Here is a 22,905-nt window from a genome sequence, read left to right as displayed (position 1 = left end):
TGTTTCTCAAATATGGTATGAACAATGGAAATATGGTAGGCCGGTACAAGCGGGTCCCATAGATTGGGAGGTGTTTAAGAAGGCATTTCTTGATAGGTTCTTTCCCCGAGAGTTGAGGGAAGCTAAGGTGGAAGAGTTCATCAACCTTAAGAAAGGTAGTATGAGTGTTAAAGAGTATTCCTTGAAATTTACTATATTGTATAAGTATGCTCCATTTATGGTAGCAAGTCTGAGGGATATGATGAGTAGGTTTTTGACGGGGGTGTCCGCCATAGTAGCAAAAGAATATTGTACGGCAATGCTCCATGATGATATGGATATCTCACGTCTTATGGTGTATGTTCAACAAATGGAGGAAGATAAACTCCAAGAGGGAAAATCTAGGGAGAAAAAGAGGTCTAGGATGGATAATGATAAGTCATTTCATGATGGGTCCGATAAACATGGTCGCTCTAGGAATCGACAAAAGTTTTCCGAACAAGGCTCTTCTAATGCTCCTAAGCATAAGGATGAGAGGGTGTCTACCCCTAGGCCACAAGGGATTAGTAATGAGTCCTTATGGCCCACTTGTGCTAGGTGTGGTAAAACACATGAGGGTAGGTGTTTGGCCGGTAGAGAGGGTTGCTTTAGTTTGGTGAGAGTGGCCACAAGATGAAAGATTGTCCAAAGACAAGGGCTATAAGAAGAGAGGGTAAGCAAGTTGCCTCTAGTGGTCCGGATGAGAGTGCTCAAAAGAAGAATAGGTTTTATGCTCTCCAATCGAGAGAAGATTAAGAGTGACCTCCCAATGTTGCTATCGGTATGTGTTTTATGCTTTAGTAAATTTTGGATTTCTTGTCTTTTGTGACTTTTTATGTTGGACTTTGAAGTTGTCTTTAGTATGAATGATCTTTAGAAAAGTTTGTATAGGCTTACTCCCAAGGGGGAGATGGTGTGCCTATCTAGCAAGGTTATTGTGTGCTTATGTGTTTTCGGCCTTGAGGTAGGTTATGATTTTCTTGTTTAGAGTTGGCTTTGTAAGATTCTATATGAAATAAGTTTCATGACTGGTCAGAAAGTTGTAGGATATTATTTTTAGGCTTATATGATCCTTAGTCACATTTTGGCTTTTTTCAAGACTTTAGACTATAATTTTAACTGTGAATCCTTAGTTAAGGTTAGCCTTAGTCTTGGTTGACAGGTATAGGATCCTTAGAATGAATATAGGTAGTTTAAAACTTAGATTTGTGTGCTTTAATTGTTTTAGCATGGTTGTCTACCTTTTTGATTATTTTTAGCTTTAATTGTGTTGTTATCATGTTGTGGGCCTGGTGCCTAAGACTTGGACTTGCTGGAGTTTCAGGTTAGTACTATAGTACTGTGACGGGGAGTCTACCCTGTTATTTGTGTAGTGTGACTATAATTTGAATGAACTGATTGTGTTTAGTATGCACTCACATACACGACATTTGTATTTGGCATGCTTTGAATTAGAAATGGCAGAAGCTTATATTTGAGACCTTTTCATGGGTTTGTCACCATTTTTACTTGTTTTGGGCTCTGAGGGAGAATATTATTAGTTTCACTCGAGGAGACTGGAAATTTTGAAAGGATTTACACCATTTGATGGGGCTTTCGCCCTATTAAAATTAATTATTTTACCTTGGAGGTTTGCATATTTCGAGGAAAATGATAATTTTATAAAAGTTCTGCATAAAATGGATGTTTATGTTAAGCAAATGAAATTCTACTGTTTTTGATTAAAGGATGGGTTGTATTATTATTATACTGATCAACTTGAAGAAGCATTCTAGACAGCCCAAAGAACTATTCTGACTTACCTCATTTAGTGATCAGCTTACAAAAGCATTTTGTGCGGCTCGAGGAACTTTCTAAAGTTATATTTCATGCATTTCACCAGTTGTCAAGTCTGAGTTATCATTTGGGGGTGGCATGAGGGATTTTGTGGGAAATCTACTCTTATGCATTGCCCACATGTGCATTGCATCATCTTGCATTATGTTTCTAATTGTGATTTACTTGTTTTGGATATCGAATGCTCATTATTTTATTATTTTCACTGTCAGTAGTGTCTGATATGTTCCTAGTTAGCTGTTGAATTGTAGTGTTAGAATTATCATGCCTCTTTTATTTATACAATTTCTATTTGATCTTAGTCAGTCTATGATGCCTACTGGGTACCTCATATTTTGGTACTCATACTTCACTTAAGCATATTTTTTTAATGAAGCTGCTAGTATGAGCCACCCCCGTTAATTCCAAATCTTCCAAGGCCATCATTGTTGGATCGTGGTCAGCTTTGGGTGTCCAGAGATATATTGGTTTCCCTCTATTGTACTATCTACGTATTTTGTATTTTGATTAGACAGAACTATTGTGACATAAGGTTAGGGGTTTGGTTCTTATGTACAGTTTTATCTTTCTTTATAAATACTTAGATTTTTTAAAATGGTTATTCATAGACAATTAAATGTGGGGTAAGAATTTTAAGACTTAAGCACGCACATGGAATACGATATATATCAAATATAAACAGATTGTTAAAGGAATATGTTCAATTTTCCAACAAAAATAGAACCTTCATAAATAACGGAAATAAAAATACAAAATCACAAAATGGATTTGAAAATGAAATAAATCAAAAAAACTATTAAAAACCAACATAAAAGATAACGATAGAACAACATAAGCATTACACTATCAATCCAGGTCCTTGGAATGTCCATTATCTCCAGCACCGATGTTATCGCCTTCAGTTGGTGCAAACTCGATATTGTTTCCATCGCCTAAGCCAAAGTAATTGTGGTTAGTAGCCATAGTATCAACAAACTACATGTCATTGATCAAATCATCCATTGAATTTGGTAATGGGGTAACATTTTCGTTTGGAAACTTGAAGTTTGAGGGAGAATTTTGAGGTTGAGAAGACTGATGTTGTTGATTAATTTTTTCCTTTCTCTCCTGAAGTTTAGCTATCCTACTATGAGACAACTTTAATAAACCTTGAATTTCTCAAGCAGTAACTTCAGCGATATTTTTTCCCTCCACAAATTGATTGAAGAGGATTTCCATTTCCTTCTTCTCATTCATTTTTTCTATCTTCTCAATTCTTTCTTCTTTCTCATTCACTTTCTTTGAAAGATACTCTTCATGTATCATTAAATTTTTAATCTTTTCTTCCTCGGGAAACTCTGAATACCTTAATAATACCTCCTTAGCCAAATTTGTAGATTTCCAAACAATGGGCTGGACTTCCCCCCGCCTAAAAATAATTATAGCAATATCTATATCACATAAAATAGAAAACTCTTCTACTTTCTTAAATAAACTTGTTGCTCTTTTGTCTAGAAGGGAGTTTCTTACATTTTCATTGTCGTTCCTAGTATCCCTAAGTCTCTTTCTATCCATATTTGATACCCTAATACAAAAATCACTCTCTTTGGGAGTAGAATACATAAAATGTCAAAAGCCATGCAACTTTTATAGATGTATATCATGAATTGCTACTAGAGATGGTCAAGAAATTTTAAGTTTATTTTTTTGTATATCATGAATTAAAATAATAATTAACTAATTATCGTAATCTGATTCCAAGAAAAATATTATATTTTTTTCTTTAAAAATTTTAAATTACTAAAATTCCTATTCCATAATTATTTTTGGAGTTAGAAAGTGCAAATAATTAATTTGTGGCATGATAACATTTTGTAGAAAACTTTATCTATGAAAAATATGTTAGTATATTCTTAGAAAATATTTTTGGATCACATTTCAAAAAGTTTTATTATATTTTTTAGTTGTCTAATCCATAGGAAAAAAGTATGAAATTTATAGATTGATGATAAATTTTTAATTAAACGTTAAGACTATAAGTCGAGAATTCAGAAAACAAAATTAATTCATTCTTCAAAAATAAGTCATTTCATGGTAATTTATTATTATTATTTTGGAAAGAAATAATTTTCAAAATTAAGTTAATCAAATACAAAAAAAAAAAAAAAAAAAAGAGGTTTTTTTCAAAATAATATTGTCCAAAATTTTCAAATACATACAGTTCTAGTATATTATAATTACATATAGCCGGTACACTAAAGTTTTTGGTATTGTTAGGGGATATCTCAAACTTTATGGTAGTGTGAAGTCAAGAGTACTTCTAGTATTAATTATCGATGAATTTTTATTTTAGTTCTTGTGTTATTTGACTAAACACATTAAACCTTCAATAATTTCAAATGTGCTTTTTTAACTCATCAATTATTGATCGTTCCATCATTTAACTACCCATGTGTGATGTTAAACTTATAATAATACTACATATTTCAGTGTAATTTTTTTAGAAGAGCCCAAATATAACACATTTTCTACATAAGAGGATTAAAGATACGCATTTGAATTAATCAAAGGTTAAATATGCATATTCATATAAAAAGGACTAAAATTAAAATTTATTAATAATTGAGATATTAGAGTGTAATTTCTCCAAGTAATTTTCTTATTTAAGAATTTTAAGTAATTAGTTGAGACTAATGGTCAATTATTAATGGCATTACCATTTTAGACTCCTAAACAGTATCTGATCAAATAAGATATTATTTTAATATTTTTACCTATTTTAATCATACAAACATGATATAATTTTAATATTTTACAATGCATAATCATATATATATGACTATTCTATATTATAATAAAAAATAAAAATGTTTTTACAGTTAAGAGAGAAAAATATTATTATCTCCAATGATTTTCCTTTTTAGGCATTTGAAATACTCTTCTAAGACTAAAATGATCAATTGGTAATGACATTACCATTTTAGACCCCTAAATAATATCTAGTCCAATAGGATAATGTTTTAATAATTTTACCTTTTTAATCATTCAAACAAGATATGCTTTTAATATTTTCCCATTCATAATTATATAATTATGACTTTTCTATATTATAAAAAAAAGTGTTTGTATCCTCGATAATTTTCTTATTTAGGAATTTGAAGTAACCATTTAAGGCTAAAATGATCAATTGGTAATGAAGTTACCATTTTTTACTCTTAAACAATATCTAGTCTAATAGGATAATATTTCAATACATTTTGCCTTTTTTTTATCATACAAAAAAGATATGTTTTTAATATTTTACCATTTATAATCATATAAATATAATTTTTCTAAATAGCTATTTTATTCTCTATGCAAGTAAAATTGTTTTTTTTGTCAAGGCCCCCAAAAAAGGGAACATGACCAATATTGATTCCTTTATGTAATGACCCTCAAAGTTATTTTCTCTATTTTTTGATATTTTTGGGGTTTAGAGACTTTCTATAGAAACCCCAAGCTATTATGACTTATTGATACTGACAGTTCGGTTCTCTGGTCATTCGTTTGGTTTTTATTGAAATTTCAATCTTTTAGAGTTTTAGATGTTTAAATAGTTGACTTTGGTAAAAACATTAGGTAAACAACCTCAGACTGAATTTCTGATGATTTCATTAGCTCCGGAGCGTTGAGTTTGGTGTAGGTGAGGCTAAGATACGTCCAAATTACACATCACTAAAGATGTATAAGCGGTCGTTGTCAAATAAAGAACCTAACTGAGGTTAGGATCGATCCCGCAAGGAATATGGTCTATACTTAGGCTAATTTACTGTGATTGTATGTTTAGTCAGCTTACTTCCCTAAAATGGGGGGATTTGTAACATACAATAATAATTGATTGATTTGTAGTAACAAGTAACAAGCAACAGGATTCGCAGTTTGTTAAATTAATATGAGATCAGACTAGGGCACATGTGTTCCTCACAACTTCTTAACATAGTGATCCTAATAATAGTAACTATTTCCTAGTGTTTAATATGCAAAGTCGGTACGTTAGGTATCTCCTAAGTGATTGGTCGTCCAAGTAGAGAATTTTACCAAGCAACTTGGTTGGTCTATAGGTGTATGCTTTACAAAACCTTACCCTTCACCCCAGATTAGCCCTCACTTATTTGGGTTAAGCTATTAGATAGTGGATTATCATGCTAAATCTTTGTTTTTTAACCTCTTTCTCATTCATTACTTCCCTTGTCGGGCAAGTAGGAATGAGGCGAGTTCTAAAGTTGGACACCGTTAAAAAGTATTCAAAACGAAGCTATTAACAATACATGCAAAAACACTATTCTCGAATTACTTAATTTTTAGTTTTACGTTGTTAATTACTCATGGTTTCCACAACTCTAGTTGTGGATTGAGTTACTCATGCATGTGTGATCACAATTCATAATAGGGTTAATAACATAAATCATGAACTTACAATTAGAATAGATGAAATCCAGAATCTTGAATTGAAGAACAAATGCAAATTTCATAAACCCACCCTTCAAGAATTAAATGTCAAAAGTGTTTGCAAAATAATTTTCAAAGCCAAAAGTAAGTATATCAAAAAGTCTAACAACCCAAAAACGAAAAATACAACTAATATTTATAGAAACCAAATCCTAAATCAAGTAGGAAAAGGAAGACTGAGTAAATTCGGGTTGGGCAGTGTCATCTATGGTTGGTAACATACGGATCGCAGTAGTTCCTACAACTCGCCGGTACCTTCCGTCAGTCAGCAGTTGGTCTACGACTCATCATATACGGCTCGTCAATCTACATTTGTCATTTCATACTTGGCTCCAATTTTCAGCACTTCAACCTTTGACTTACACCTATGGGTTGTAGTGGAATTGACGACTGTAAGTCAAATCGTACATCATCAACAATCCTTGTTGCTGCAACACTTTAACACCAACTGCTCCAAACCCTATTTCCTGCAAAATCAGAGCAAAAATACCATCACATCTAATAACAAAATGCCTAAGACTCATGCAAAACTTGGTGGGATTTGTTGATAATTACTGGAGCATTGCATTGGGGTCGTTGGGAGAACATTGGGACTCGTTATTATAATAAATTCTCATCCCAAAAACCTTTATTTTCCCTTTAATGGTGGTTTATTTTATTTGTAATTTCATGAACTATTTGGGGTGATTTAATGCTCAGATTGTACTTATTTTTGGGGCACAAGTTCCATGAGCTGGTTAATACCTATTGACGAAACCAAATTTGTAATTCCATGTGTGGGTCCCTGTAACACCCCAAAAATTTCTAAGCTAAGAAATGAACTATTATTTATTTGCATGTAAGGTCATAACGGGTGATTCTTAAATTGCTCATATGTGTAAAGGTAATTTTTTTAATGTGGAAATGAATTTGGATATGAATTAAGGTCAAAGGAATCCCCAAGCACAAAGTCCAGTTGAAAGCTTCCTTACTGATTAGATTTTGACATAAAATTCTACTTTGTTCTTATTTTAGTATTTTGTGATTTTGCCGCCATTGAAATAAACTTATTGTCCAAATTGAACTCGGAAGAGGAATATGAGGATAGAACATGGGACAAAAGGAGCATGATCTTCTCTAGAAATTAGGGTTGATTTGTATCTAAGATAGAGATATACCTAGAGACCTTGCTTAGTTACTAAACAAGATGAAAACTTAATGTTCCGCAATTGGTTCAGTTTATCCCCGTTCAATGATGTAGTTAGACTGCCAATTGTGGTAGGCGATTAGAGTTCGGTAGACCATGATCATACATTCAACCTTATAAATCAGAGATTTGATACTAATTGAAGTCCATAGAAGAAGATACTATGCATGAATTCTAAGTAAGTTGTAGCCTTGGAATTTCACCATCATTAGTATACATCTTTTATTATTGCATTCTAATAAGGTAAATTATTTTGGCATTCTTAAATAAATAAATATACTAGTATAATTTAGTAAGAATAATTAATCGACAAGTCCTTTGGGTTCGATAATCCTGCTTTTGTAGAGCCACTATATTACTTGTGCGACCACATTCACTTGCGTGTGCAATTGGGAGCAACAATCATCTTGATGTTGTTTGGTTACTTATGATGGGTCGTATGAGTATGAGTTGAATCCTCATTTCAAAATTTATTTTCTATCCTCAGGTCAAAACGGTCTTTGATTAATCTATCCTTTATTTTTGTTTTGTTAGCTTTAGTGTTTGTCCCTTATTCGAGAACCCCACCCCCCTCCCCCAATCCCCTAATAAATATGTGTATCAATTGTTGGACTCAAATTAGTGGCTTGTAATTCTTTACCTTTTCAATCACCTTTATATTGTTCCTTGGGGATTCAACTCTGACCTCAAGTTTGGGGTTTGATGAGTTGGTATTTTACAAACTTATTAGACTCATTTCCATGAATTATTGTTATGTTTTAATGTTAATTAAGGGAATCCTAGGACCTAGTTCTCTTGTATGCAGGCATTTCTTTGATAATAAAGATGGAAGGATTTGCATTGAAAATTAACTGAAAAATGTCAGTGGCACTGGTGTCCAGTAAGACGCAATCAACATCTCGCCGGTTGGAAATGGAAGAATCTATCAGAAGCCAAGGTTGAACAATTGATCAACAACGTTTTGTCAATCCAAGCATAGTGTCACGGACTTAGACTTCCACTAATGCTCCATGCGGAACTTGACAACTTGCTCACTATTCTTTCACAATCTTGTAAGCTCAAGTAAGCCTTTTGAAAATTAGATCACTAAGAGAATGAAGAAAGACAAAGAGAGATTTAAAAGAAGGCTTTTTGTATTGCTTGGAGAATGTTTTACAAATTGCTTGGTTGGTTTACAAATGAGAGCCCCTATATTTATACTACTCTCCTAGGGGCTAAAGTGTAAATAAAAATTACTATACAAGTCCCTATATATTTACAAATTAGGCCCTCTTCTAGAATTCTCTACTAGGCTAGAGAATTCTAAAGCCTTTGAAAAAATTATCTTGAATATTTTGCAGTCTTCCACAAACCTCTTCAAGACTCTAGATTCTTCGCCCTTAGTCTAGCTCACTTATGCTTTAATTTTATGCCTAAGTGAGACGACAAAGTGGCGGGTCATAACACTCCCCCACCTGATGCTACGACGACCGCGGCGCATTGTTGTTGTATGATCAATCGAATCATGTTTTCTCGCATGCGCGGGTCGTAGTACTTGGACTTGATCAATGCCCCTGTGCAACTCTTCAAACATCATGTCTTTTATATCTTCTAGAACCTCTATTCATGGTGGAAAAATCCATTTAGCACTATTTCCTTTAGTCACACTCGCGATGGTGGCTAAGTTTGTCATCACCTTTTTCTTATGGCCTATCACGAGTTGTATGGCTGATAGTTGTGCGTGTCCTTCCGTCTTTAGTACCTTAACTAGGGGCACCTGATCCTTCCTGCTCCATGACCAAGAGTAGTTGGAGGTAAGGATCGATCATCGCGTGACACTTCTAGAAGAACTCTTGCCCAAAATATATATCAAATATATCTAAAAGAGCGATAGTAAAATTGGTTTTACCTTTCCACTTGCCTAACATGATGCTTACTCTTTAGGCGACTCCGCACATGAGATTCGGTGGTGTATTGACCGACTTGAGGTGGGCGTTACTTGTACTATTACTCAATCCCAACTTTGGTGCAGCAGTATTGGTCGTAATGTTGGCCTCTACACCTGTATCTACCATGGCACGAGCGGGTTATCAATTGATCGTGATGTCTACGTACTATGTGTAGTATTCTTTCGGCCTCTCTAATTGTTTTTTATGGCTATGCATAGTCCAATTAAGCCCAATTGCGTCGTGTATGAACCTTTCACTGGTTCTTGTGCATCTTTCTCCTTCCATTCCCGTAATATGGCACCAAGATTCCTCAGTTCAAGGCATTTTGCATAGTCGTGTGGAACACCACATATGTAGCAATCGTTTCTCTTTGTAGCCTCTGCCTTCCTCTTTGTATCACTTTGACGTCCAAACTTCTTCCCATCAGACTTATAGGTATCATTATTCCTGGGATGTGGTTGGTACTCCTTGATTTTTCCATGATCTCCCCCACCTTAGTCATGACTACCTCTCATCTCCTCTGGCTTGGTCGGGCTTGTCATGCCTAAACTCTGTTAAAGCTTTAGCATATGTGATGTCTTCATCAATAGTCCTCACATGTCAGCGCTCCAACTCCATCCTAGCCCAATTTTGTAGCCCATCTAGGAACAACATATCTTCATCTGTGAGGTTGGGAATTTCAAGCATGAGGGTGGTGAACTCATTCACGTACGCTCGTATGCTTCCGATCAGCTTCAGCTCTCTAAGTTTGCGCTTCACCTCATAGATGACATTGTTAGGGAAGAAAGCCTTCTTGAACTCCCCTTGGAATTGCTCTCATGTGTTGATGGTGTAAAGCCCCTTCCCTATTTCCAACTCTTTTCACCTCCACCATAGCATGGCCATCTCTGAGAGGTACAACACCGCAGTGTTCATCTTGTTCTCATCACTCTTCACCTTGTTTCACTTGAAGTAATTCTCCAAATTCCACAGTACAGACGTCTTTGAACATCGGTGGCTTGGGAGACTCAATCTTGGCCTCCCTATCTCCATTGGGTGTCACAAGTCCTCCAGCTTTCAATCCTTCCTTGAGAGTTTCCATCTCGACCTTCATGGTTTTAATCGTTCTTAATGCATCCATGAGCCGACACACCAAAGAAGTGATGATTTCCTTCATCTCATACTCTGCATGCCTACGCGCCTCCAACTCTTTGTGGATGTTGTCATTCTCTTCAAGGGTGAAGTCCTCGAGAGTCTTAAACTTGACATTGACCTTGTTCAAGCGCTTGCCTAAGATCTCCACAACCTGCCTTGCCGTGTCAATCCTCTTGATCCACTTTACTCCAGGTGTGACGTTAATGGGCTCCTCACCAGGTTCCTCGTCACTCGCTTTAGAGGTCAAAAGTGGGTGAGCTGGAAAGAGCTCTACAGTACAAAAGATATGATTGATCATAATATTTTTTGGAGCATTGGCAGACGAGATATATCATTTTGGTATGATAATTAGTGCAGTCTTGGTCCCTTGTATCATCAAGTGGACAATAATGTCAATATCATTGATATTCAGTTGAAATATATTTGTCACAAAGGTGAATGGGAGTGGAACAGGCTCAATATATTTATCCCTGGAGAAGTGAAAAAAGTGATCTACAATCATCATAGCCCTATTGCCTTTTGTAACAAGGAAGACAAGCCTATATGGACACTTTCACACACGGGAAAGTTCACTATAGGATCTGCATGGAGGGAGCTGAGACAAGAAAGGATCCCAAACAACATGGACAGTAGACTATGGCACCAAAACATCCCTTTCAAGATGTCTTTTCTTACATGGAGGGACATCCATAACAAGTTTTCTACAAACCAAAGGATTGCGAGATTTGGGATCCCAATGGATCCAAAATGCTACTGTTGTAACTCAAACAGAGTGTCCACTGACCTTGAATTAGTGGATCATTTGTTTTGTCTTGTGAACTTTGCTAAGAAAAATTTGGTTTTATTTTGCAGGACCTCTAGGCATAAGCACCAACAATATCAATTTGAGATTCACTCTACTAAATTGGTGGAATCACACAACCAAGAATCCTTTTTGCACCCTTATTATCAAGATCATCCCGACTTTCATTTGTTGGGAAATTTGGCGAACTAGATGCAGCAACAAATAGGAGGCGGAAAACCCTTCAGTTTACAAATCAGTCTCTAACATCTTGTTCAATATTTTGTAGGTCTTGAATAAGAAATTCGGAAGGGCAAGGTTTGGAGATAATTGGAAAACAGTATGACAGGCTTGTGACTACAACAACCAGCAAAATGAGGTCATAATTGTGAAGTGGATCAGACCTCACTTTAATACATTGAAACTTAATAGTGATGGAAGTTGTGTAAACGGGATATGCGGAGGAGGAGGGAATGTAAGAGACTCCACTAGAAAGATCATTTTTGCATATTCTATACCGTTAGGACCAGGGACGAGCAACTATGCTGAAGCAGCCGCAATGATGTATGGGCTGAAATGGTGATCAACTCATGACTCTAGAACAATTTGGGGAGAAATTGATTCTCTACTCCTTACAAATTGCATAAACAAAGTATGGAAGCCCTCATGGATGATTTCAAGACTCATAGAAGACATTCAGAAACTATTTGAAGAGAATGAATTTACAATAACTCGTTGCAACAGGGAAACTAACAAAATTGCCAATAAGTTAGCCTCCCTAGCTAAGCCATGGAAGTAATGGAATTCAAATATTCAACTCCTTCTCTAATCTGCCAGCAGCTATTAAAGGGCTCACTAATATGGACAAGTGGGGTTTTCCATCCCTTAGAACCTCCTTAGATTTCTCGGTCATTAGGACCTTTTTTGGATAGGAGTAGTACAAATATAATAGCCTCTTCTCAATGATCTTGTATATAGTTTGGGATGCCAAACTTGTAACTTTTTGCACTCCAAGATCAATGCAGGCAATGTTTTTAAAAAAAAAATACACACACAGACAGAGATTAATTATTGCCTATTTTATTGAAACCCCATCATAGTGTATATACCCTAGTTATTGGAACCCCATCATAGTGTATACACCCTAGTCATTATGGTATTCTTGGGTGATTCGCTTGTTTAGTGGTTGGTAAGTAGGATATGCTAGACAGGAGTTTATATGATGGCCCTTGTTTAACCTATATTTGAGTTTATGTACGTGTATAATTTGTGATAGACAAATGATTGTCGTTAATCGTGATATAGTTGTGTTCAGAGGCAGACCTACAGTGGGTCAAGTGGGTTCATATAAACCCACTTCATTGAAAAATAACACCGTATATATATGTATATTTAATCAGTTTTTAAAATTTTATATGTATATATTAACTTTTGACCCCACTAACACAAGTGTGACCCTTGGTCGAGTGGTTAAGAGGGTTCAATTTTCCCAGCCAACCCCAATTCGAATCCCTTCCGCCACTGGTTGTGTTGGATTGTAGTGGATATGTGTGGGATGTCTAATAGTAAGTAATAAGTACTAGGATGATTTTTCGATTTGTGTATGTCATTTTTGCGCAGTAATCTTCCCTGTTCCAATTTTATCCTATGTCCCTGAATAGGCCCTACAGTGTGCGATCCAAATTTAATCAAAGCTCTAATGTGGACTCCAAACACTGTGTGCGAAACCAAAAAAAATTACTATGGTAATAAAGCACCAGATAAATAAACAGCTAGTGAGTGTAATAAATGGATAGTGTGAACTACTCATGTTACCCAAATGTAGGATCAGTAATGGTTAGACTTATAAAAGGAGTATTCACTTATAATGTTAATGAACTTAAATAAATTTATAAATACAATGGTCAAAAAATAAGATATAATGTATAACATAAAAAGAATGTTATAAAGATGGAGTATTAAAAATGACAAAGGTAAAATGGACTTTGCATAGGATAGCGGGGAAAAAAAATTATTTTTCAAAGTTGAGGAGGGAGTTTGATTTTAAACCAAAATTTTGGGGTGTAAATGATTTTCAGTCATATAAGGGATGTAAATGTCTGATTTTAAAAGACATGAAGTATATCCAAAATGAAATCATATAATAGGAATATTTATTGTAATTAATCTTTTAAAAAATGGAAATATATATGTTGATATCCTTCTTCTGAGGCAAGAATCGTGTTGGAGCTGCTAATCATTAAAAGTATAAAATATCTATTAAAGAAGGCAGCCCCTACCTCCCACACACACCCCCCCCCCCCATTCTTTGAAATTGTTAAATATTCAGATGGGGAATTTTAATGAATTAGTTAAAAATATTTGGAAGTATGACCTGTTAAACATCCTTGAGTTTCAATGGAAATACTAACAACCATGATATTGACATAAATCATAGTTGGTGAAAGTCAAATAAGGAAAGAATACCATATATTGGAAAATGTGTGCGGGGGGGGGGGGGGGGGGGGGGTTTCTATAAACGAGTAGAATGACCATTTCATATTTCTTTCATTCCATGGAATATTTCATACATATAAAAAAGTCGAGATGCATGTATGTTGATATTATTTTATGTGTTACTGGTGGATTAACACAAATAATTATATATATATATATATATATATATTGATAATGTAAACTATTTTTATAATACATAATAATCATTCAAACATAGTGTTAGTGATTACCTCAAACAAAATATTAAGGTACTCACAAAGAAGAACTATGTTTCTCTTAACCATAGTTGGTCTTCCTTTGAAAAAAAAGGGATGGAAAGTAATCAAGAAAAAGTTGGTTGACGAAAAGATCCTGAAAAAAGTAAAGATTTTTTTAGCTGCTGGATAAAGTTAAAAAAAAAATTAGTTCCATTGTAAATTTTGACAGTGAATTTCGACATAGAAGTTTTAATTTTTTTGCAATATAATTTATATATTTGAAAACAAAGTTAAAAGTACTATAAATCGTAATAATTAACAATTTAAAATATTTAAAATGCATATAAGAAATTTATGATCAAAGATAAACTTGGCAGACTCTTTGAGATTCCAATTGTGTGTTAAATAAATGGCATAATACATAAATATGCCCTTAAACTTGGCTTCAGATCACATATATACCCTCCAACTTTGGATTTGCACAACTAGACACTTAAACTTGTATAAAGTTAAACATATAAACACACATGTCCTACATGGCATTTTGTGTCCTACGTGGTGTCCTACATGTATTATGCCACGTAGGACTCGTGTGTCTACTTGTTAAATTTTATACAAGTTAAAGTGTCTATTTGTGCACACCCAAAGTTTGAGGGTGTAAATATAAAATGAGGTCAAGTTAAAGGGCACACTTATGTATTATGCCTAAATAAATTAGGACGAAGAGAATATCCAAATAATTTTATTGCTTTCGTATACAATGTAATGTTTTCCAATTTTCTCGTGTTTGATTTGATAAATACAACCGAAATATATTTTTTCTCCGGGAAAATAAATATCTTAAAAATTGAAAAATGACTTCTGACAGAAAATAGGAACAATAAATTTCACGAGTGATACTCAACATTGACTGCATTCTCTTCGCCCTTCAATACACCTTATCTTCATTACCATTTGCAAGCTTTGTTATGCCGAAATTATAGGATAGTAAAATGCCCTTGCATGTAAATGCAATATGGTTGAGCATCCTTTGTATTAGGTTGAGCAAAAATTCCATTTTATTTGAGGAATCAAAAAATAGAGCAAGATGGATCATAATTATCATAAACAGGTTGGCATACAGGATAATATTGTACACATGGAGGGTTTGGTGGACAATATGGAGGGCAATATGGTGGACAATATGGAGGGCAATATGGTGGACAACAATCACAACATGATTTGCAACACTTTTCTTTATCTTCTGCCTCTTTTTTCTTCTTTGCTTCTTCTTCCTTTTTCTTCTTTTCCTCTGCTTCCTTCTTCTTTTTTTCTTCTTCATCATTGGGAGGCTTCACTTCTTCAACACTCACAATGTTAGCACACCTAAACCTCCTCTTTATGCACCTCATCAATTCAAATGAATCAACCCCTTCTCCTATCACAATCAAATGGCCTTTTCCCTTATCTACATTCACCGATGTAACACCTGCATCATTTGATTAGACACAAAATTTTGAATAAGTTTGAATTTAAAATCTAAAATAAGTTATTTTATTTAGAAAAGGAGAGAATTTTAAAGTTAAAGTTATGTTTAGTTATAGAAAAGTAACATTTTTTTAAACAGACTAAAAAGAACAGAAAAAAGTATTCCATCCGTCCATTTTTTATTGTTATGCTCAGGGGCGGACCTAGAGTCTGCCGAGGGGATTCACCCGAACCCCCTCGGCAAAAAATTACGTTGTATATTTAAGATATTTTAAAGAATTTTTATGTTTATATATTGATTTTGAACCTCCTGAATATAAGATTAGAGGTTGGTTTAGTGGTTGAGGGGTTCAAACCTCAAATCTTAAGCATTGCTCTTTTTTTTTCGATTAATAAAAATTCTAGATCCGCCACTGGTTATGCTGCGCTTTTTGACAGTCAATATGACTAATTGTCAAAGTTAAATTAAATTACATTAATTCGATACTTTGAACAAAAAATTTAGATATTCAAAAACAATACGAGAAGTACTATAAATTGCAATTTTTTTTACATATCAATATGATGAAAACATACATCATAAATTGTTAATCAAATTTCTTATAGTTTGACTCTATAAAAGAAAACTATAATAATTAAAAGTGGATGGAAGAAGTATTCAATATGAAATTGGCCGGTCAACAATATTGCTAAACGAACTAATCAAGAAGCTAAGGAAATGATCTTTACATGAAAATAAAAGAATCTAGAAGGAATAATATGTTGCAGAATCAAAAGTGGCTCTAATTTACGATCAGATGAATGAATCGATAGAAGCTCATGTGGGAAGTTTGTTTGACTTTTCGATGGAACAATTCCATGATTTTTCTATCCCATACAAACAAAATACATATAATCTTTTCGGATTTAGAGACTTTGATCGTCGAATATTCAAATTTAATGTAGGGATTTAATTAAAAAAACTTACCACATATAGTTACAGCCATCTGCATTGCCTTTGATATGCACCTATCACTGCTGACTGGGATATCAATCACAATTTTTTTCTGTATAACAAATTGACCTTAGATTAGCCATGGACAAAAAAAGAAAAAAAAAACAAACAATTAATCCTAGCTATATTTAATCTTTTTTCAACATACCTTCATGTTCAATGCTATATATATTTTGGAGCTTTGTATAGGAATCAAATAGGTAAAAGTGGCCTATATATATAAGAGATGTTTAACATACACAATATTTAAGACATGGATGTATGTACTAATCATTATCCAAGAAGCCTATACGCTAAAACAACTACTACCCCATATATATTTTAATAGACAAAAGTCAAATGCAAATTTTTCTATTTCAATCATATAATTTTGGGAAAATTAAATAATTAAGCAAACATATACTAGTTAATTAGTCATCATAGCTATAGTTTTAGTTAATTGTCACTCGTAACCAAAATTTAGTGATAATTACGTGGCTGAGGTTTCGAGTTTATATAATTCTCATGTTTGTATAATTCAGAATTTGTATAATATAATTTCCCTAATTTGTATAACTTTTCTATTTCGTTATTTCGAGTTTAAACAAAAATAGCTCAATTATACAAACATACCCGCGAATTATACAAACTCACTCGTGAATTATACAAACTCACCCGTGAATCATACAAACCCGCAAATTATACAAACTAGGCAGCTTAAACTGTAGCTACAAGTTGTAAATATGCAAATTGTAGCTATGGAGCATAACTAAGTTTATTATAGAGGTTATTTGCGAAAATTTCTCAATAATTTACTCCATCTGTTTTAATTTATTTATTTTTAATTTGACTCCAGATACAATTTAAAAAGAATAAAGGACTTCTAAATTTTATTATTTAAAATTAAAGATTTGCAATATATCAAAATGTCATTTAAGTCTTAGTTAAGATCTTAAATGTGTCGTGTAAAATGATAGGGATAAAGAGAAACAAATTACAATGAAAGGAATAATATAATTTGTTAGCACATAAATGATTGATCGATGTGATGCTTATTCATAAAAAAAAATTAAAAATAAATAGGAAACATAAAAAAATGAGAAACTTTCACATATAGCAAACATAAAAATCATATTTGTATGTTATAGCTATAGTTTGCATTATTGCGCTCCATAGCAAATTTTACGTTTGCTATGGAGCTTTTGATTTGTATAATTTGCAAGATACATCCAATTTTATACAAATTGTTCAGTTTTGTATAAATTCATTTATACATTGTAATTCGTATAATAAGATTTGTATTTGTATAATTATAAGTGTATAAGACGAAAATATATGTATTTGTATTTGTATATACAATTTTCTCTCGCTTTATACAAACACAAACGCATTCTATACCGAAATGTATAAAATGGCTAATTGTATATACCGAATCAGATGGCAAAAAAATGGGATGTTTGCTGCGAATTACAAGTAAAATAAACTATGGCTATAGCATTTAATTTGAATTAATAGTTTGTTATTTCTACAATTTTCCCCAAAAAAATCGATCGATGTGAAGCTTATTCATAATTAAAAATATGAAATTTTATAAAAATATACTTTTGTTTCCAAGTAACCTCACTGAAGTACTACCTCAACCTGCTTTTTATTAACTTAATTAAGTAGGGGATAAAATACCAACTAGGGTACTCCAAAGTCTTCTTAATTAATTAATTAAATTCTATGATAAAGTATTTTATCTCACATACTTGAAAAAGATATAACAACGTTAATAGCATACTAATAATTAACAACATAAAACAACAAAGAATATGGAGAAAAAAATTGTACGTATTCACTAGGATAACTTAAGTTTGTTTATCCAGTTGGGAGCGCTACCCGTGAATGGGTTCTGTGGTGCGTGATTCCAATTTAATTGAAGCTCTAATGTGGGCTTTCGGACACCGGATGGGGAACAAAAAAAAATTAAGTTTATTTGGAAAATTAGGAAAAGATAGACACAAGAATTATAAGTATATATATAAACAAACAAAATAAAATTTAGTTTCTTAAAAATATTATCTTATTCTAAATGAAAATTAATTAGTCTTATAATTATGATACTCCACTATTATGGCTTCTAAATTTTTATTTGAGTGAATTTTAAATTTTTGTTACCTTCTTCACTTCAAAATAGAAAGTACAAATTAAATTGCATAAAAAAACAGTGTAGTACAGAACTAATTAAAACTTGCCATTGGCCAAGACTAAATCAATAATAAGACTTTGAGGTTAATTATTATTTGGTCTTCCCTTTCAAAGTCAACTTTTTAAAGAGGTTTTCGTCTAGTTTGGGTGCGTTCGGTATGGAAGAAAATATTTTTTTATTTTTTATATTCAATTTATTAAATATTTTAATTGAACTCCAAATAATTGATGTATACAACTTTTTCTTTAATTAATCATTGATAAAGGATTATCTTTAATAATATTGAGAAGGAAAAGGATAAAATCATTTTCCTTTCGAATATTATAAAAGATATTGTGGTGGAGTATCAGAGTGGTAAGTACTCATTCACCCTTAATTAAGAGATCTCGGGTTTACGTCTCTGGATATAGAGTCGTGAGATTTATCCCCAGATGTGGATCGACTTTCTAGCGCGAATCCAAATTTAATCGTGCTCGTCAATATAAATATCGAATACCGAATGAAAACCAAAACCAAAGGGATAAGCTCTTTGGAGGAGTAGGGAATGAGCTAACCTTTTTTTTTTCCAACACAAAAATAGTTCAACATAATACCGACAGGTAGGGTGCGCATCGGTCGGTTCGGTTCGGTTTTAGGTGTTATTGGTTCGGTTTATCGGTTTTCGGTTTGTAAATACTTCAAACCGATAACCAAACCAATAACATATTTCTTATCGGTTTTTGGTTAATCAGTTTATGGTACTTAACGGTTCGATTTTCGGTTTAACCAATAAGAAAATACTCATATATATTATATACACGATAAGAAAATTTTCAAATAAACCATATGATTTTTCCAGCATTTGGCATGAAAGTAATAATCAGAAGAGTAACAATCATTTTTCTTGCAAGTTTAGACACTAGACACATTCAAAGGAAAAAGTGTGAAAATAACAATCGTTTAACCATTAACAATAAGACTAGTAAATTTAGTATAGTCTTATTGGGTTATCGGTTTAACCATTAACAAAAATTATAAAACCGGAAATCGAACCAATAACCCAATAAAAAAATTTGCAAAACCGTTTAAAAACCGTTAGCCCAATAACCCAATATCAATAAACCAATAGTGTTTTTTTCGGTTCAATTTATTGGTTAAATCGGTGTTTGCACACCCCTACCGACAGGTGATAAGTTCAGTAGCGCTAAGATTTGGTTGAAACAAAAAACACATATAAAGTTTCATTAAATATTAGCCACATTCAAACTAAGAAAAAATAGATACATTAGGTGCTATGGTTAAGTTTACATGTGGTGTGTAAAGCTAAATAATAATAAATACTGTTGGTTCATCACTCATGATACAGTACTAAATAATCACAACTTTCACGTTTAAATTTTAGGGATAATACATATATTGGACCTTAAACTTGGCTTCAAATTTTAACTTTGACCTCCAACTTTCAAAGTGCACAAATAGACACTTTAACTATCCAACCTTTTAATAAATAAACACGCGTGTCTTACCTGGCAAAACGCGTGATATGCACGTATTTTGCGCGAGTTGGGAGTAATTTTCAAGGCACACAACAGTAAAAAAAATGTTGAAATGACAGCTCTACCCTTAATTAATTTTTTTTTTTTAAGTTCTAAAATGGACGTGTAAAGTATTTAATTAGTTGGCAGCCATTGATTGGCTCACTAATACACGTGGAAGCATTTGCATTTCACGCTCTTTGCTCCAAAAATCGCGTGTTTATTTATTAAAAGGTTGGATAGTTAAAGTGCTTGTTTGTGCACTATGAAAGTTGGAGGTCAAAGTTGAAATTTGAAGCCAAGTTTAGGGTCCAATATATGTATTATGCCTAAATTTTAATAGTATATCGTTGTAATTTTTATAGATATTTTGATTGAATTAATATTTTAAAAAAAATAGTACTTAATTATTTCATATAGAAAAAATAGGAAGCTATTCATTATTTCTGTGAGAATTTATTTAGGAAAAACTACCTAATTAAATATATTACACTATCATATATATTATTATTATCTATATTTTTAAAATATTACGTATATTGCCACTAATTAAGAGTTTCCTACGTATCTTATATTTAGATACATGTATTTTTGCTATCAGATCCATAAAAATAGGGAGAGAGGCGAGTAAGAATGTAGAGGGCGGCAAGCGAGAATTCGTATGAATCATAGATACATGTGAATCATACTAGATACACACTATATACATGTATCTGGAGTGATTCACATGCATCTGGGATTCAAATACGTTGGAGTGGCGATAGAGGTGAGCGATCTTTGCTATGTATCCAGATACATGCAAATCCACTTGAATATAATGTATCTAGAACAAATTACACTTAAATTTGACCAAATATATTCGAAATACGTAATATTACAAACTAGAGTGTATTTAAGTAATTAGCTCCTAAACTAGTGGGGTTTATGTAACTTCCCATTATCACCATACATTTTTTTCAGCAAGCTGATTCGGTGAAAAATGAATGAGAAAATCATGTTGTATAACATAAATTTTTCACTAATTCGCGGTGGGAAAAACATGAGATGTCTCAAAGAAGACAATGTTACTATCTATGTCTCAAAGAAGACAATGACACTATCTTCAAGCAGTAGAAGCCATGAAGTGTTGTAAAAGAAAATTTTCATCACTTAAAACAATGTAATAGAACAAGCAATTACAACAACAATGGAAAAAACATTCTGTCGGTGATGCTATACTATAGCTACAATAAGGTGATGCTATACTGTAATTTTTTATATTTATGATATTTTCTATTTATGAATTTCGTTTAAAGTAGCTTTTAAGTCAAAAATAAAAAGTTAAACTGAAATGACTTTTAAGTAAAAAAAAAAAAGTAGGGAGAGACCTACTTTTGGTTTTTGATTTATTTCAAGTCATTTTTTACCTTGTCAAACACTTCATAACTTATTTTAAGTTATTTTTGACTTATTTTCAGAAGCAAAAAACTGACTTAAAAGTAGATTTGACTAACTTTTAAGCCAATTCAAACGGTCATTTTCTTTGTTACTCTTCTGTCGGTGGAAAAAATATAATGTGATGGAGATTATTAATGATATTGGACTTTTGCATTTTCCTAAGTTTTTTTCGGGTGAAAATGGAAATGTCTACGACAATCAGTCAAATATCATTTCTTCATTTATATAACAACTAGATGCCATTGCCCCATGTTAGCACAGACCTGACATTTTGTGTTAACTGCTTTTGTTTATAGGAAAAATTACCCAACTCAGACATACATTTATACCATATTAATCCTAAGTTATTTTAGGGTGAAAATCCAAATGCCTACAACAATCAATCAACATCATTTGTTCATTTATATAATAACATAACTAGATGCCATTGGCCCATGCAAATAAGGCCTAACATTTTGTGTTATACTGCTTTTGTTTATAGGAAAAATGACCTAACTCTAACATACATTTATATCATATTAATTCTCTCTATATTTTCAAGGCCAACTTACACAAATAATATATTATATAATTTTATTTATAAATTATGACATCTTTTATTCTTATACAAATCAGTCACAAACAAGTCATTCTCTTTATTTCTCTCTTTTTCTTCCATAATTTTCTCTCTCTTGCATTCTTCTTTTTTCTTCGGTCATTTGTTTCTCTCCTTCTCTTGTCTTCCGTCATTTTCTTTCTCTCTTCTTCTATCATTCTCTTTCTCTTCCATTCTTCTCTTTTCTAGTTATTTTTTTCTCTCTTTTCTTTTTTAAATTTCAACTATTTTAATGTTTAAGGATGTTTTGAATATTAACATTTTATTTTAAAAAATTATAGACATCATTAATAAAATAAATAAATATAAGTTATATTTGTAATACATTTTGAATTCAATATGTTATAAATATTATGTGCATTTTTTAATGCACATTGTGAATATATAACTAAAATACATTTAATACAATACTAAATTTTAACATCATTATTAAGAGAAAAAAATAACATTTGTAATATATTTGAATTCAATATATATACAATTATAGGCATGTTTCAATGCATGTGTTGAATATATAACTAAAATATTTTTAATAAAAATGTCTTATAAGTATTATGTATGAATTTCAAATATTTTGGTACAATTTAAATTAATTTTATGTTGTTAAAATGTATTATATATGTTGGAATAACAACAATCGAAATTTATAACAATTATAATATTGAATTCAAATTGTATTACAACT

General features: G+C 32.4%; 1 protein-coding gene and 1 pseudogene across 1 annotated transcript; both read right to left on the bottom strand.

Annotated features, from left to right (window-relative positions):
* Nucleotides 1-2,700: 2,700 nt before the first annotated feature.
* Nucleotides 2,701-3,408, bottom strand: LOC125810397 (MADS-box protein AGL24-like; annotated as a pseudogene).
* Nucleotides 3,409-15,105: 11,697 nt separating this feature from the next.
* Nucleotides 15,106-16,697, bottom strand: LOC125809788 (uncharacterized). Its single transcript, XM_049489376.1, has 3 exons — nucleotides 16,653-16,697; nucleotides 16,478-16,556; nucleotides 15,106-15,511 (listed from the first exon to the last, which is right to left on the bottom strand). The coding sequence occupies exons 1-3, from the start codon at nucleotides 16,656-16,658 to the stop codon at nucleotides 15,114-15,116; spliced, it is 483 nt and encodes a 160-aa protein (XP_049345333.1). The 5' UTR covers nucleotides 16,659-16,697; the 3' UTR covers nucleotides 15,106-15,113.
* Between the last annotated feature and the right edge of the window lie 6,208 nt (nucleotides 16,698-22,905).

Source organism: Solanum verrucosum, unplaced genomic scaffold (genome assembly GCF_900185275.1).
Source record: "Solanum verrucosum unplaced genomic scaffold, falcon-dt-bn FXZP01000276.1, whole genome shotgun sequence".
In the NCBI taxonomy this organism is placed as follows: Eukaryota; Viridiplantae; Streptophyta; class Magnoliopsida; order Solanales; family Solanaceae; genus Solanum; species Solanum verrucosum.
Note: the sequence above shows the minus strand (reverse complement) of the source record. Positions and strands in the feature narration are given on the sequence as shown.

What these genes read in the sequence shown, in the direction of transcription:
- LOC125809788 (XM_049489376.1), bottom strand. An exon ending in GATGGCTGTAACTATATGTG is followed by an intron (nt 15,512 to 16,477) that starts GTAAGTTTTTTT and finishes CAAATGATGCAG; the next exon opens with GTGTTACATCGGTGAATGTA.